Source organism: Bufo bufo, chromosome 6, assembly GCF_905171765.1.
Source record: "Bufo bufo chromosome 6, aBufBuf1.1, whole genome shotgun sequence".
In the NCBI taxonomy this organism is placed as follows: domain Eukaryota; kingdom Metazoa; phylum Chordata; class Amphibia; order Anura; family Bufonidae; genus Bufo; species Bufo bufo.
The window spans coordinates 3,582,207-3,594,493 of NC_053394.1; the positions used below are offsets into that span (position 1 = coordinate 3,582,207).

Sequence of the window (12,287 nt, forward strand, 5' to 3'; positions counted from 1 at the left end):
GGGCATTATCTCTACTGGGGGCACTACAGGGGGGCATTATCTCTACTGGGGGCACTACAGGGGGGCATTATATCTACTGAGGATACTAGAGGGGGGGCATTATATCTACTGGGGGCACTACAGGGGGGCATTATATCTACAGGGGGGCATTATATCTACTGGGGGCACTACAGGGGGACATTATATCTACTGGGGGCACTACAGGGGGGCATTATATCTACTGAGGATACTAGAGGGGGGGGCATTATATCTACTGGGGGCACTACAGGGGGGCATTATATCTACAGGGGGGCATTATATCTACTGGGGGCACTACAGGGGGGCATTATATCTACTGGGGGCACTACAGGGGGGCATTATATCTACTGGGGGCACTACAGGGGGGCATTATATCTACTGAGGATACTAGAGGGGGGGGCATTATATCTACTGGGGGCACTACAGGGGGGCATTATATCTACAGGGGGGCATTATATCTACTGGGGGCACTACAGGGGGGCATTATATCTACTGGGGGCACTACAGGGGGGCATTATATCTACTGGGGGCACTAGAGGGGGGGCATTATAACTGCTGTGGGCTCTACAAGAGGGTCTTATGGAGGGGCCTTATTACTACCGGAGTCGCTGTGGGCCAGTATTACTTTTGGGGTTCTGTGGGGGCATTATTGTTGGGCACAGTATGGAGGGCACTAATACTAAGAGGGGCATTCTTGGGGAGCATTATCACTGTAGAGGGCACTACTACTAGTGAGGACACTGGGATGGAATTATAACTATTGGTGGGACTTGTGGGAGCATTTTGGGGACTATCTGCATGGCACTGTTATTCTGCAGTATAGTGTTTGGGGCACTGGGGAGCATTGATGGCAGTAGCAGAATGACAATGTTGGGGCAGTGGAGGGGGGGGGGTTAGAAAAGTGAGGAGATTTATGTGTGGGAAATTCTGCAGTAATTAGACAAAGCTGAAGTCATCATGATGGTCGGGCTGAATGGAGACGATGTGGAAAGAGAACATCTACATTAGAGGGGACATCACTGGATGGTAGAGGTATGTACTTCTGGACTGTGCCGTGTAGGAGGGATGTACTTCTGTATAGTTAACCTGCTGGCCGGTGGGTGTGACTACTTCTCCTGCTGGCCGAAGGGTGTGACGGCTTTTTCTGCTGGCCGGAGGGTGTGACCACTTCTCCTGCTGGCCGGAGGGCGTGACCACTTCTCCTGCTGGCCGGAGGGTGTGACTACTTCTCCTCCTGCTGGCCCTGCTGGCCGGAGTGTGTGACTACTTCTCCTCCCGCTGGCCGGAGGGTGTGACTACTTCTCCTCCTGCTGGCCGGAGGGTGTGACTACTTCTCCTGCTGGCCAGCGGGTGTGACTACTTCTCCTGCTGGACGGTGGGTGTGACTACTTCTCCTGCTGGCCGGTGGGTGTGACTGCTTCTCCTGATGGCCGGAGGGTGTGACTACTTCTCCTTCCGCTGGCCGGAGGGTGTGACTACTTCTCCTTCCGCTGGCCGGAGGGTGTGACTACTTCTCCTCCCGCTGGCCGGAGGGTGTGACTACTTCTGTCGTTCTCAGGTCTCTCATGTCTATTATCCGGAAGAAGCCCTTGGCGACAGCCGCCGCAGTGAAGCAGGGAAGCGCGACGCAGGGGGACAGCGGTAAGAGCTGCGCCGGGGTCCGGCCTAACAATGTTGGAACTGGTCGTTTTTCCATGCAGTCTGGCCTCCCTTGTAGATCCCAGCAATGCTGGGGGTGGTAGTTTTCCTTGCTGGCTGGCTTCCCCTGTAGATCCCAGCAATGCTGGGGGTGGTAGTTTTCCTTGCTGGCTGGCTTCCCCTGTAGATCCCAGCAATGCTGGGGGTGGTAGTTTTCCTTGCTGGCTGGCTTCCCCTGTAGATCCCAGCAATGCTGGGGGTGGTAGTTTTCCTTGCTGGCTGGCTTCCCCTGTAGATCCCAGCAATGCTGGGGGTAGTTTTCCTTGCTGGCTGGCTTCCCCTGTAGATCCCAGCAATGCTGGGGGTGGTAGTTTTCCTTGCTGGCTGGCTTCCCCTGTAGATCCCAGCAATGCTGGGGGTAGTAGTTTTGTAGCAGTGAAAGGGTTGTTAACACAACAGGTAATACGTGTTTTCTCGTCTCTAATAAAAAGCGGTTCTGTAAATGTCAGTATGTAAAGTGGGGAATTAAGTGCCGCTGCTGCCGCCGCCGGCTTCTGCTGCGATGGCGGCTCTGAAATCATTCACCGGAGACAATAGAAAAGCGACAAATCTGAGCCTGAATTTCCCATTGTAGTCATCGGATAATGGAGCGAGGAGAGCACCGCCGACGCCATTCTACCGCTCCACAGGAGATCGGAGAGACGTGCATGACGTTCTGATTGGGGGAGGGGATCCACATATATATCACCGAGGGGGGGTCCACATATTATTGGGGGGATCCACATGTATATTACTGGGGAGAGGAGTTTCACATATATATCACCGAGGGGGGGGGATCTACTTATTATATATCACTGGGAGGGGTACAGCGGGGATTGCGGGAGGACTCTCGTATATAATGACCGGTTTCTCTGCTGGTGGCCGGGTCTGTGGGGGTCCTGGGGATGCAGGATGTTGGGTGTGACATGTCGGGTCCTCTGTTTCCGTGAGGTGTGCTCTTTGGGGGGCAGTGTCTGTGCTGAGACATTTGGGGGCGCTCATCTCTTGCCCTGCCTTCTCTCCAGCAGGAAATGTGGGTAACCTGAAGCAGCAGGCCGTGGATGAGATGATGGACCGAATCAAGAAGGGCGTCCACCTGAGGCCGGTGCAGCAGACCGTGCGAGTCAAGCCACAGGTGAGAGGTCACTGGGGGCTCAGCAGTCAGACTACAACTCCCAACAGTCACAGACTGAGACTACTGAGAGTGCGCACTCATAGGGGTGACTCCACCCAAGATACATCACACCATGAGACTTATAGATGAGGACCCCTTCTACGAATGTCCACCATCTCAAACCCTCAGTTCTAGAGGAGGGTGTGGGGGGGAAGGGTTCTACAGGACGGGGGTGTGGGGGGGTGGAAGGGTTCTGGAGGACGGGGGTGTGTGGGGGGGGGAGGAAGGGTTCTACAGGACGGGGGTGTGGGGGGGTGGAAGGGTTCTACAGGACAGGGGTGTGGGGGGGTGGAAGGGTTCTGGAGGACGGAGGTGTGGGGGGGGAGGAAGGGTTCTGGAGGACGGGGGTGTGGGGGGGCAGGAAGGGTTCTGGAGGACAGGGGTGTGGGGGGGAGGAAGGGTTCTGGAGGACGGGGGTGTGGGGGGGGGGAAGGGTTCTACAGGACGGGGGTGTGGGAGGGTGGAAGGGTTCTGGAGGACGGAGTTGTGGGGGGGGAGGGTTCTGGAGGACGGGGGTGTGTGGGGGGGAAGGGTTCTACAGGACGGAGGTGTGGGGGGGGGGAAGGGTTCTACAGGACGGAGGTGTGGGGGGGAGGAAGAGTTCTGGAGGACGGGGTGTAGGGGGGAGGAAGGGTTCTGGAGGACGGGGTGTAGGGGGGAGGAAGGGTTCTGGAGGACGGGGTGTAGGGGGAGGAAGAGTTCTGGAGGACGGGGTGTAGGGGGGAGGAAGAGTTCTGGAGGACTGGGTGTAGGGGGGAGGAAGAGTTCTGGAGGTCTGGGTGTAGGGGGGAGGAAGGGTTCTGGAGGACGGGGTGTAGGGGGGAAGAAGGGTTCTGGAGGACGGGGTGTAGGGGCGAGGAAGAGTTCTGGAGGACGGGGTGTAGGGGCGAGGAAGAGTTCTGGAGGACGGGGTGTAGGGGGGAGGAAGGGTTCTGGAGGACGGGGTGTAGGGGGAGGAAGGGTTCTGGAGGACGGGGTGTAGGGGGAAGAAAGGGTTCTGGAGGACGGGGTGTAGGGGGGAGGAAGGGTTCTGGAGGACGGGGTGTATGGGGAAGAAAGGGTTCTGGAGGACGGGGTGTAGGGGGGAGGAAGGGTTCTGGAGGACGGGGTGTAGGGGGGAGGAAGGGTTCTGGAGGACGGGGTGTGGGGGAAGAAAGGGTTCTGGAGGACGGGGTGTAGGGGGGAGGAAGGTTTCTGGAGGACGGGGTGTAGGGGAGAGGAAGGGTTCTGGAGGACGGGGTGTAGGGGGGAGGAAGGGTTCTGGAGGACGGGGTGTAGGGGGGAGGAAGGGTTCTGGAGGACGGGGTGTAGGGGGGAGGAAGGGTTCTGGAGGACGCGGTGTAGGGGGGAGGAAGGGTTCTGGAGGACGCGGTGTAGGGGGGAGGAAGGGTTCTGGAGGACGCGGTGTAGGGGGGAGGAAGGGTTCTGGAGGACGGGGTGTAGGGGGGAGGAAGGGTTCTGGAGGACGCGGTGTAGGGGGGAGGAAGGGTTCTGGAGGACGCGGTGTAGGGGGGAGGAAGGGTTCTGGAGGACGGGGGTGTGGGGGGGTGGAAGGGTTCTGGAGGACGGGGGTGTGGGGGGGGGAGAGGAAGGGTTCTACAGGACTGGGGTGTGGGGGGGTGGAAGGGTTCTACAGGACGGGGGTGTGGGGGGGTGGAAGGGTTCTGGAGGACGGAGGTGTGGGGGGGTGGAAGGGTTCTACAGGACGGGGGTGTGGGGGGGTGGAAGGGTTCTGGAGGACGGAGGTGTGGGGGGGGAGGAAGGGTTCTGGAGGACGGGGGTGTGGGGGGGCAGGAAGGGTTCTGGAGGACAGGGGCGTGGGGGGGCAGGAAGGGTTCTGGAGGACAGGGGCGTGGGGGGGAGGAAGGGTTCTGGAGGACGGGGGCGTGGGGGGGGGGGAGGGTTCTACAGGACGGGGGTGTGGGAGGGTGGAAGGGTTCTGGAGGACGGGGGTGTGTGGGGGGGAAGGGTTCTGGAGGACGGGGGTGTGTGGGGGGGAAGGGTTCTACAGGACGGAGGTGTGGGGGGGAGGAAGGGTTCTACAGGACGGAGGTGTGGGGGGGAGGAAGAGTTCTGGAGGACGGGGTGTAGGGGGGAGGAAGGGTTCTGGAGGACGGGGTGTAGGGGGAGGAAGAGTTCTGGAGGACGGGGTGTAGGGGGGAGGAAGAGTTCTGGAGGACTGGGTGTAGGGGGGAGGAAGAGTTCTGGAGGTCTGGGTGTAGGGGGGAGGAAGGGTTCTGGAGGACGGGGTGTAGGGGGGAAGAAGGGTTCTGGAGGACGGGGTGTAGGGGCGAGGAAGAGTTCTGGAGGACGGGGTGTAGGGGAGAGGAAGGGTTCTGGAGGACGGGGTGTAGGGGAGAGGAAGGGTTCTGGAGGACGGGGTGTAGGGGGGAGGAAGGGTTCTGGAGGATGGGGTGTAGGGGGGAGGAAGGGTTCTGGAGGACGGGGTGTAGGGGGGAGGAAGGGTTCTGGAGGACACGGTGTAGGGGGGGAGGAAGGGTTCTGGAGGACGCGGTGTAGGGGGGAGGAAGGGTTCTGGAGGACGCGGTGTAGGGGGGAGGAAGTGTTCTGGAGGTCGGGGTGTAGGGGGGAGGAAGGGTTCTGGAGGATGAGGGTGTGGGGGGGAGGGTTCTGGAGGATGAGGGTGTGGGGGGGAGGGTTCTGGTGGGGGATTGGGGTGTGGGGGGAAGGGTTCTGGAGGACGGGGGGTGGGGGTTCTGGAGGACGGGGGTGGGGGGGAAGGGTTCTGGAAGACGGGGATGGGGGGGACAAGGGTTCTGGAGGATGAGGGTGTGGGGGGGGGGGGAAGGATTCTGGGGGGCGGGTTCTGGAGGAAGGGGATGTGGGCAGAAGGGCTCTGGTGGGGGGAAGGGTTTTGTAGGAGGGGGTGTGGGGGGTAATGGTGTATGGCCAGTCTTTTACTCCAGTTACTTCCAGAGCTGCAGTTACAATTCTGTGCTTACCTCGAGAGCTGCGTTCACACTTTTACCGGTGACTGTCAATCTTGGAGTACAATGCATGATGTGTCAGCAGCTCTTGGTGTGACAGGAGTAGAAGACATGATTGTAGCAACAGAGTAGTGGCTGCAGCTCTGGGTGTGAATGGAGTAGACGACGTGATGTAGCTCAGGATTTGCGCACTCTGCTCAGTGTACAGTTTTTCATCATCACTGCTCTTTGTGTGACCAGGTAACTCCTCCAGAGCCCCCCATGGCCTCAGCGGCGCCCCCTACTACAAGTGTGGAAGACGCCTCAGTAAGACGTGTGCTGTGTGTAGCATGCATCCTCTCTTTCCACATCATCCCGTGTGTTTAGCCTGAACCCCCCCCCCCCCCCCCCCCCCCCCCCCCCGAGATTCGCTGTATCCACCGCATGCTTTGTCGTCCATCTCCTTCTCTGTCCATCGCCGACATTCACAGATTAGTTTGCCATCCTCAATATTTAATCGCTGCACCTCACGGATGCTCCGGGTTTGTGCTGGGAGATCAGCGTTACCTGGCGCCGTTGTGCTTTGTGACGCTGCTCGGTGATGACCGTTTGCGCAGTTTCGGCTGAATGGGAAACACATCCTTGAGTCGTTAACAAAGATGTAATTTGCTATAAATGACTTCAAGTGGATAAGGTGAAGATAGAAGCAGTGGGGCGGGGGGCTCTCAGCCGTAGAGTGCCGCCATTGTGTGCAAACAATGGATGCCGGCGTCTTTATATCTCAAGGTGTCGAGCGCTCAGTGATTCCCAGGTTTTCTCATAAGAAGCGTTCTATATACTGCTGAGCTGAAGTGCACGTGTCTGCCCCTCACCCACCTACAGCACCCACACAACATCGCTCTTATGGGGGCTGGCGCCACTGCGATAACCCTGACAGCGAAAGAACCGCCATTACCGATCCCCAGAAACGGAGCAATAGACTGTATTCTCCTGTCCTACAGTCATCCTCTCTCCTGAAATGGCTGATAACAGGGGGCAATAGATTGTATTCTCCTGTCCTACAGTCATCCTCTCCTCTGAAATGTCTGATAACAGGGGGCAATAGACTGTATTCTCCTGTCCTACAGTCATCCTCTTCCCTGAAATGGCTGATAACAGGGGGCAATAGACTGTATTCTCCTGTCCTACAGTCATCCTCTCCCCTGAAATGGCTGATATCAGCGGGCAATAGACTGTATTCTCCTGTCCTACAGTCATCCTCTCCCCTTAAATGGCTGATAACAGGGGACAATAGACTGTATTCTCCTGTCCTACAGTCATCCTCTCCCCTGAAATGTCTGATAACAGGGGGCAATAGACTGTATTCTCCTGTCCTACAGTCATCCTCTCCCCCTGAAATGGCTGATAACAGGGGACAATAGACTGTATTCTCCTGTCCTACAGTCATCCTCTCCCCTGAAATGGCTGATAACAGGGAGCAATAGACTGTATTCTCCTGTCCTACAGTCATCCTCTCCCCTGAAATGGCTGATAACAGGGAGCAATAGACTGTATTCTCCTGTCCTACAGTCATCCTCTCCCCTGAAATGGCTGATAACAGGGAGAAATAGACTGTATTCTCCTGTCCTACAGTCATCCTCTCCCCTGAAATGGCTGATAACAGGGAGCAATAGACTGTATTCTCCTGTCCTACAGTCATCCTCTCCCCTGAAATGGCTGATAACAGGGAGCAATAGACTGTATTCTCCTGTCCTACAGTCATCCTCTCCCCTGAAATGGCTGATAACAGGGGGCAATAGACTGTATTCTCCTGTCCTACAGTCATCCTCTCCCCTGAAATGGCTGATAACAGGGGGCAATAGACTGTATTCTCCTGTCCTACAGTCATCCTCCCCCTGAAATGGCTGATAACAGGGGGCAATAGACTGTATTCTCCTGTCCTACAGTCATCCTCTCCCCTGAAATGGCTGATAACAGGGGGCAATAGACTGTATTCCCCTGTCCTACAGTCATCCTCTCCCCTGAAATGGCTGATAACAGGGAGCAATAGATTGTATTCTCCTGTCCTACAGTCATCCTCTCCCCTGAAATGGCTGATAACAGGGAGAAATAGACTGTATTCTCCTGTCCTACAGTCATCCTCTCCCCTGAAATGGCTGATAACAGGGAGCAATAGACTGTATTCTCCTGTCCTACAGTCATCCTCTCCCCTGAAATGGCTGATAACAGGGAGCAATAGACTGTATTCTCCTGTCCTACAGTCATCCTCTCCCCTGAAATGGCTGATAACAGGGAGCAATAGACTGTATTCTCCTGTCCTACAGTCATCCTCTCCCCTGAAATGGCTGATAACAGGGGGCAATAGACTGTATTCTCCTGTCCTACAGTCATCCTCTCCCCTGAAATGGCTGATAACAGGGGGCAATAGACTGTATTCTCCTGTCCTACAGTCATCCTCCCCCTGAAATGGCTGATAACAGGGGGCAATAGACTGTATTCTCCTGTCCTACAGTCATCCTCTCCCCTGAAATGGCTGATAACAGGGGGCAATAGACTGTATTCTCCTGTCCTACAGTCATTATCTCCCCTGAAATGGCTGATAACAGGGGCAATATACTGTATTCTCCTGTCCTAGTCATCCTCTCCCCTGAAATGGCTGATAACAGGGGGCAATAGACTGTATTCTCCTGTCCTACAGTCATCCTCTCCCCTGAAATGGCTGATAACAGGGGGCAATAGATTATATTCTCCTGTCCTACAGTCATCCTCTCCCCTGAAATGGCTGATAACAGGGAGCAATAGACTGTATTCTAATGTCCTACAGTCATCCTCTCCCCTGAAATGGCTGATAACAGAGGGCAATAGACTGTATTCTCCTGTCCTACAATCATCCTCTCCCCTGAAATGTCTGATAACAGGGGGCAATAGACTGTATTCTCCTGTCCTACAATCATCCTCTCCCCTGAAATGGCTGATAACAGGGGGCAATAGACTGTGTTCTCCTGTCCTACAGTCATCCTCTCCCCTAAAATGGCTGATAACAGGAGTCAATGGATTGTATTCTTCAGTCCTACAGTCATCCTCTCCTCTGAAATGGCTGATAACAGGGAGTAATAGACTGTATTCTCCTGTCCTACAGTCAACCTCTCCCCTGAAATGTCTGATAACAGGGGGCAATAGACTGTATTCTCCTGTCCTACAGTCATCCTCTCCCCTGAAATGGCTGATAACAAGGAGCAATAGACTGTATTCTCCTGTCCTACAATCATCCTCTCCCCTGAAATGGCTGATAACAGGGGGCAATAGACTGTGTTCTCCTGTCCTACAGTCATCCTCTCCCCTAAAATGGCTGATAACAGGAGTCAATGGATTGTATTCTTCAGTCCTACAGTCATCCTCTCCTCTGAAATGGCTGATAACAGGGAGTAATAGATTGTATTCTCCTGTCCTACAGTCATCCTCCCCCCTGAAATGGCTGATAACAGGGGGGAATAGACTGTATTCTCCTGTCCTACAGTCATCCTCTCCCCTGAAATGGCTGATAACAGAGGGCAATAGACTGTATTCTCCTGTCCTACAGTCATCCTCTCCCCTGAAATGGCTGATAACAGGGGGCAATAGATTATATTCTCCTGTCCTACAGTCATCCTCTCCCCTGAAATGGCTGATAACAGGGAGCAATAGACTGTATTCTAATGTCCTACAGTCATCCTCTCCCCTGAAATGGCTGATAACAGAGGGCAATAGACTGTATTCTCCTGTCCTACAATCATCCTCTCCCCTGAAATGTCTGATAACAGGGGGCAATAGACTGTATTCTCCTGTCCTACAATCATCCTCTCCCCTGAAATGGCTGATAACAGGGGGCAATAGACTGTGTTCTCCTGTCCTACAGTCATCCTCTCCCCTAAAATGGCTGATAACAGGAGTCAATGGATTGTATTCTTCAGTCCTACAGTCATCCTCTCCTCTGAAATGGCTGATAACAGGGAGTAATAGACTGTATTCTCCTGTCCTACAGTCAACCTCTCCCCTGAAATGTCTGATAACAGGGGGCAATAGACTGTATTCTCCTGTCCTACAGTCATCCTCTCCCCTGAAATGGCTGATAACAAGGAGCAATAGACTGTATTCTCCTGTCCTACAATCATCCTCTCCCCTGAAATGGCTGATAACAGGGGGCAATAGACTGTGTTCTCCTGTCCTACAGTCATCCTCTCCCCTAAAATGGCTGATAACAGGAGTCAATGGATTGTATTCTTCAGTCCTACAGTCATCCTCTCCTCTGAAATGGCTGATAACAGGGAGTAATAGATTGTATTCTCCTGTCCTACAGTCATCCTCCCCCCTGAAATGGCTGATAACAGGGGGGAATAGACTGTATTCTCCTGTCCTACAGTCATCCTCTCCCCTGAAATGGCTGATAACAAGGAGCAATAGACTGTATTCTCCTGTCCTACAGTCATCCTCTCCCCTGAAATGGCTGATAACAGGGACAATAGACTGTATTCTCCTGTCCTACAGTCATCCTCTCCCCTGAAATGGCTGATAACAGGGGGCAATAGACTGTATTCTCCTGTCCTACAGTCATCCTCTCCCCTGAAATGGCTGATAACAGGAGCAATAGACTGTATTCTCCTGTCCTACAGTCATCCTCTCCCCTGAAATGGCTGATAACAGGGGCAATAGACTGTATTCTCCTGTCCTACAGTCATCCTCTCCCCTGAAATGGCTGATAACAGGGGGCAATAGATTGTATTCTCCTGTCCTACAGTCATCCTCTCCCCTGAAATGGCTGATAACAGGGGGCAATAGACTGTATTCTCCTGTCCTACAGTCGTCCTCTCCCCGGCCTGTAAGGGCTGATAACAGGGGGCAATAGACTGTATTCTCCTGTGCTACAGTCATCCTCTCCCCGGCCTGTAAGGGCCGATAACAGGGAGCAATAGACTGTATTCTCCTGTCCTACAGTCGTCCTCTCCTCTGAAATGGCTGATAACAGGGAGCAATAGACTGTATTCTCCTGTCCTACAGTCATCCTCTCCTCTGAAATGGCTGATAACAGGGAGCAATAGACTGTATTCTCCTGTCCTACAGTCGTCCTCTCCCCTGAAATGGCTGATAACAGGGGGCAATAGACTGTATTCTCCTGTCCTACAGTCGTCCTCTCCCCTGAAATGGCTGATAACAGGGAGCAATAGACTGTATTCTCCTGTCCTACAGTCGTCCTCTCCCCCTGAAATGGCTGATAACAGGGAGCAATAGACTGTATTCTCCTGTCCTACAGTCATCCTCTCCCCTGAAATGGCTGATAACAGGGGGCAATAGACTGTATTCTCCTGTCCTACAGTCATCCTCTCCCCTGAAATGGCTGATAACAGGGGGCAATAGATTATATTCTCCTGTCCTACAGTCATCCTCTCCCCTGAAATGGCTGATAACAGGGAGCAATAGACTGTATTCTAATGTCCTACAGTCATCCTCTCCCCTGAAATGGCTGATAACAGAGGGCAATAGACTGTATTCTCCTGTCCTACAATCATCCTCTCCCCTGAAATGTCTGATAACAGGGGGCAATAGACTGTATTCTCCTGTCCTACAGTCATCCTCTCCCCTGAAATGGCTGATAACAGGGGGCAATAGACTGTGTTCTCCTGTCCTACAGTCATCCTCTCCCCTAAAATGGCTGATAACAGGAGTCAATGGATTGTATTCTTCAGTCCTACAGTCATCCTCTCCTCTGAAATGGCTGATAACAGGGAGTAATAGACTGTATTCTCCTGTCCTACAGTCAACCTCTCCCCTGAAATGTCTGATAACAGGGGGCAATAGACTGTATTCTCCTGTCCTACAGTCATCCTCTCCCCTGAAATGGCTGATAACAAGGAGCAATAGACTGTATTCTCCTGTCCTACAATCATCCTCTCCCCTGAAATGGCTGATAACAGGGGGCAATAGACTGTGTTCTCCTGTCCTACAGTCATCCTCTCCCCTGAAATGGCTGATAACAGGGGGCAATAGACTGTATTCTCCTGTCCTACAGTCATCCTCTCCCCTGAAATGGCTGATAACAGGAGCAATAGACTGTATTCTCCTGTCCTACAGTCATCCTCTCCCCTGAAATGGCTGATAACAGGGGCAATAGACTGTATTCTCCTGTCCTACAGTCATCCTCTCCCCTGAAATGGCTGATAACAGGGGGCAATAGATTGTATTCTCCTGTCCTACAGTCATCCTCTCCCCTGAAATGGCTGATAACAGGGGGCAATAGACTGTATTCTCCTGTCCTACAGTCGTCCTCTCCCCGGCCTGTAAGGGCTGATAACAGGGGGCAATAGACTGTATTCTCCTGTGCTACAGTCATCCTCTCCCCGGCCTGTAAGGGCCGATAACAGGGAGCAATAGACTGTATTCTCCTGTCCTACAGTCGTCCTCTCCTCTGAAATGGCTGATAACAGGGAGCAATAGACTGTATTCTCCTGTCCTACAGT

General features: G+C 53.9%; 1 protein-coding gene across 6 annotated transcripts in view; it reads left to right on the forward strand.

The window, feature by feature from the left end:
• The window catches only part of SHTN1 (shootin 1), a 110,548-nt gene that overhangs the window by 82,787 nt on the left and 15,474 nt on the right, over window positions 1-12,287 (forward strand). For 2 of the 6 annotated variants that reach the window (XM_040435093.1, XM_040435098.1), the window contains exons 12-14: window positions 1,577-1,659; window positions 2,721-2,830; window positions 6,058-6,125. In XM_040435093.1, coding sequence (XP_040291027.1) covers window positions 1,577-1,659; window positions 2,721-2,830; window positions 6,058-6,125 — 261 coding nt within the window. Of the gene's footprint in view, window positions 1-1,576; window positions 1,660-2,720; window positions 2,834-6,057; window positions 6,126-12,287 lie in introns of all 6 variants that reach the window. The other 4 variants (XM_040435094.1, XM_040435095.1, XM_040435096.1 and 1 more) reach the window with 4 other exon arrangements.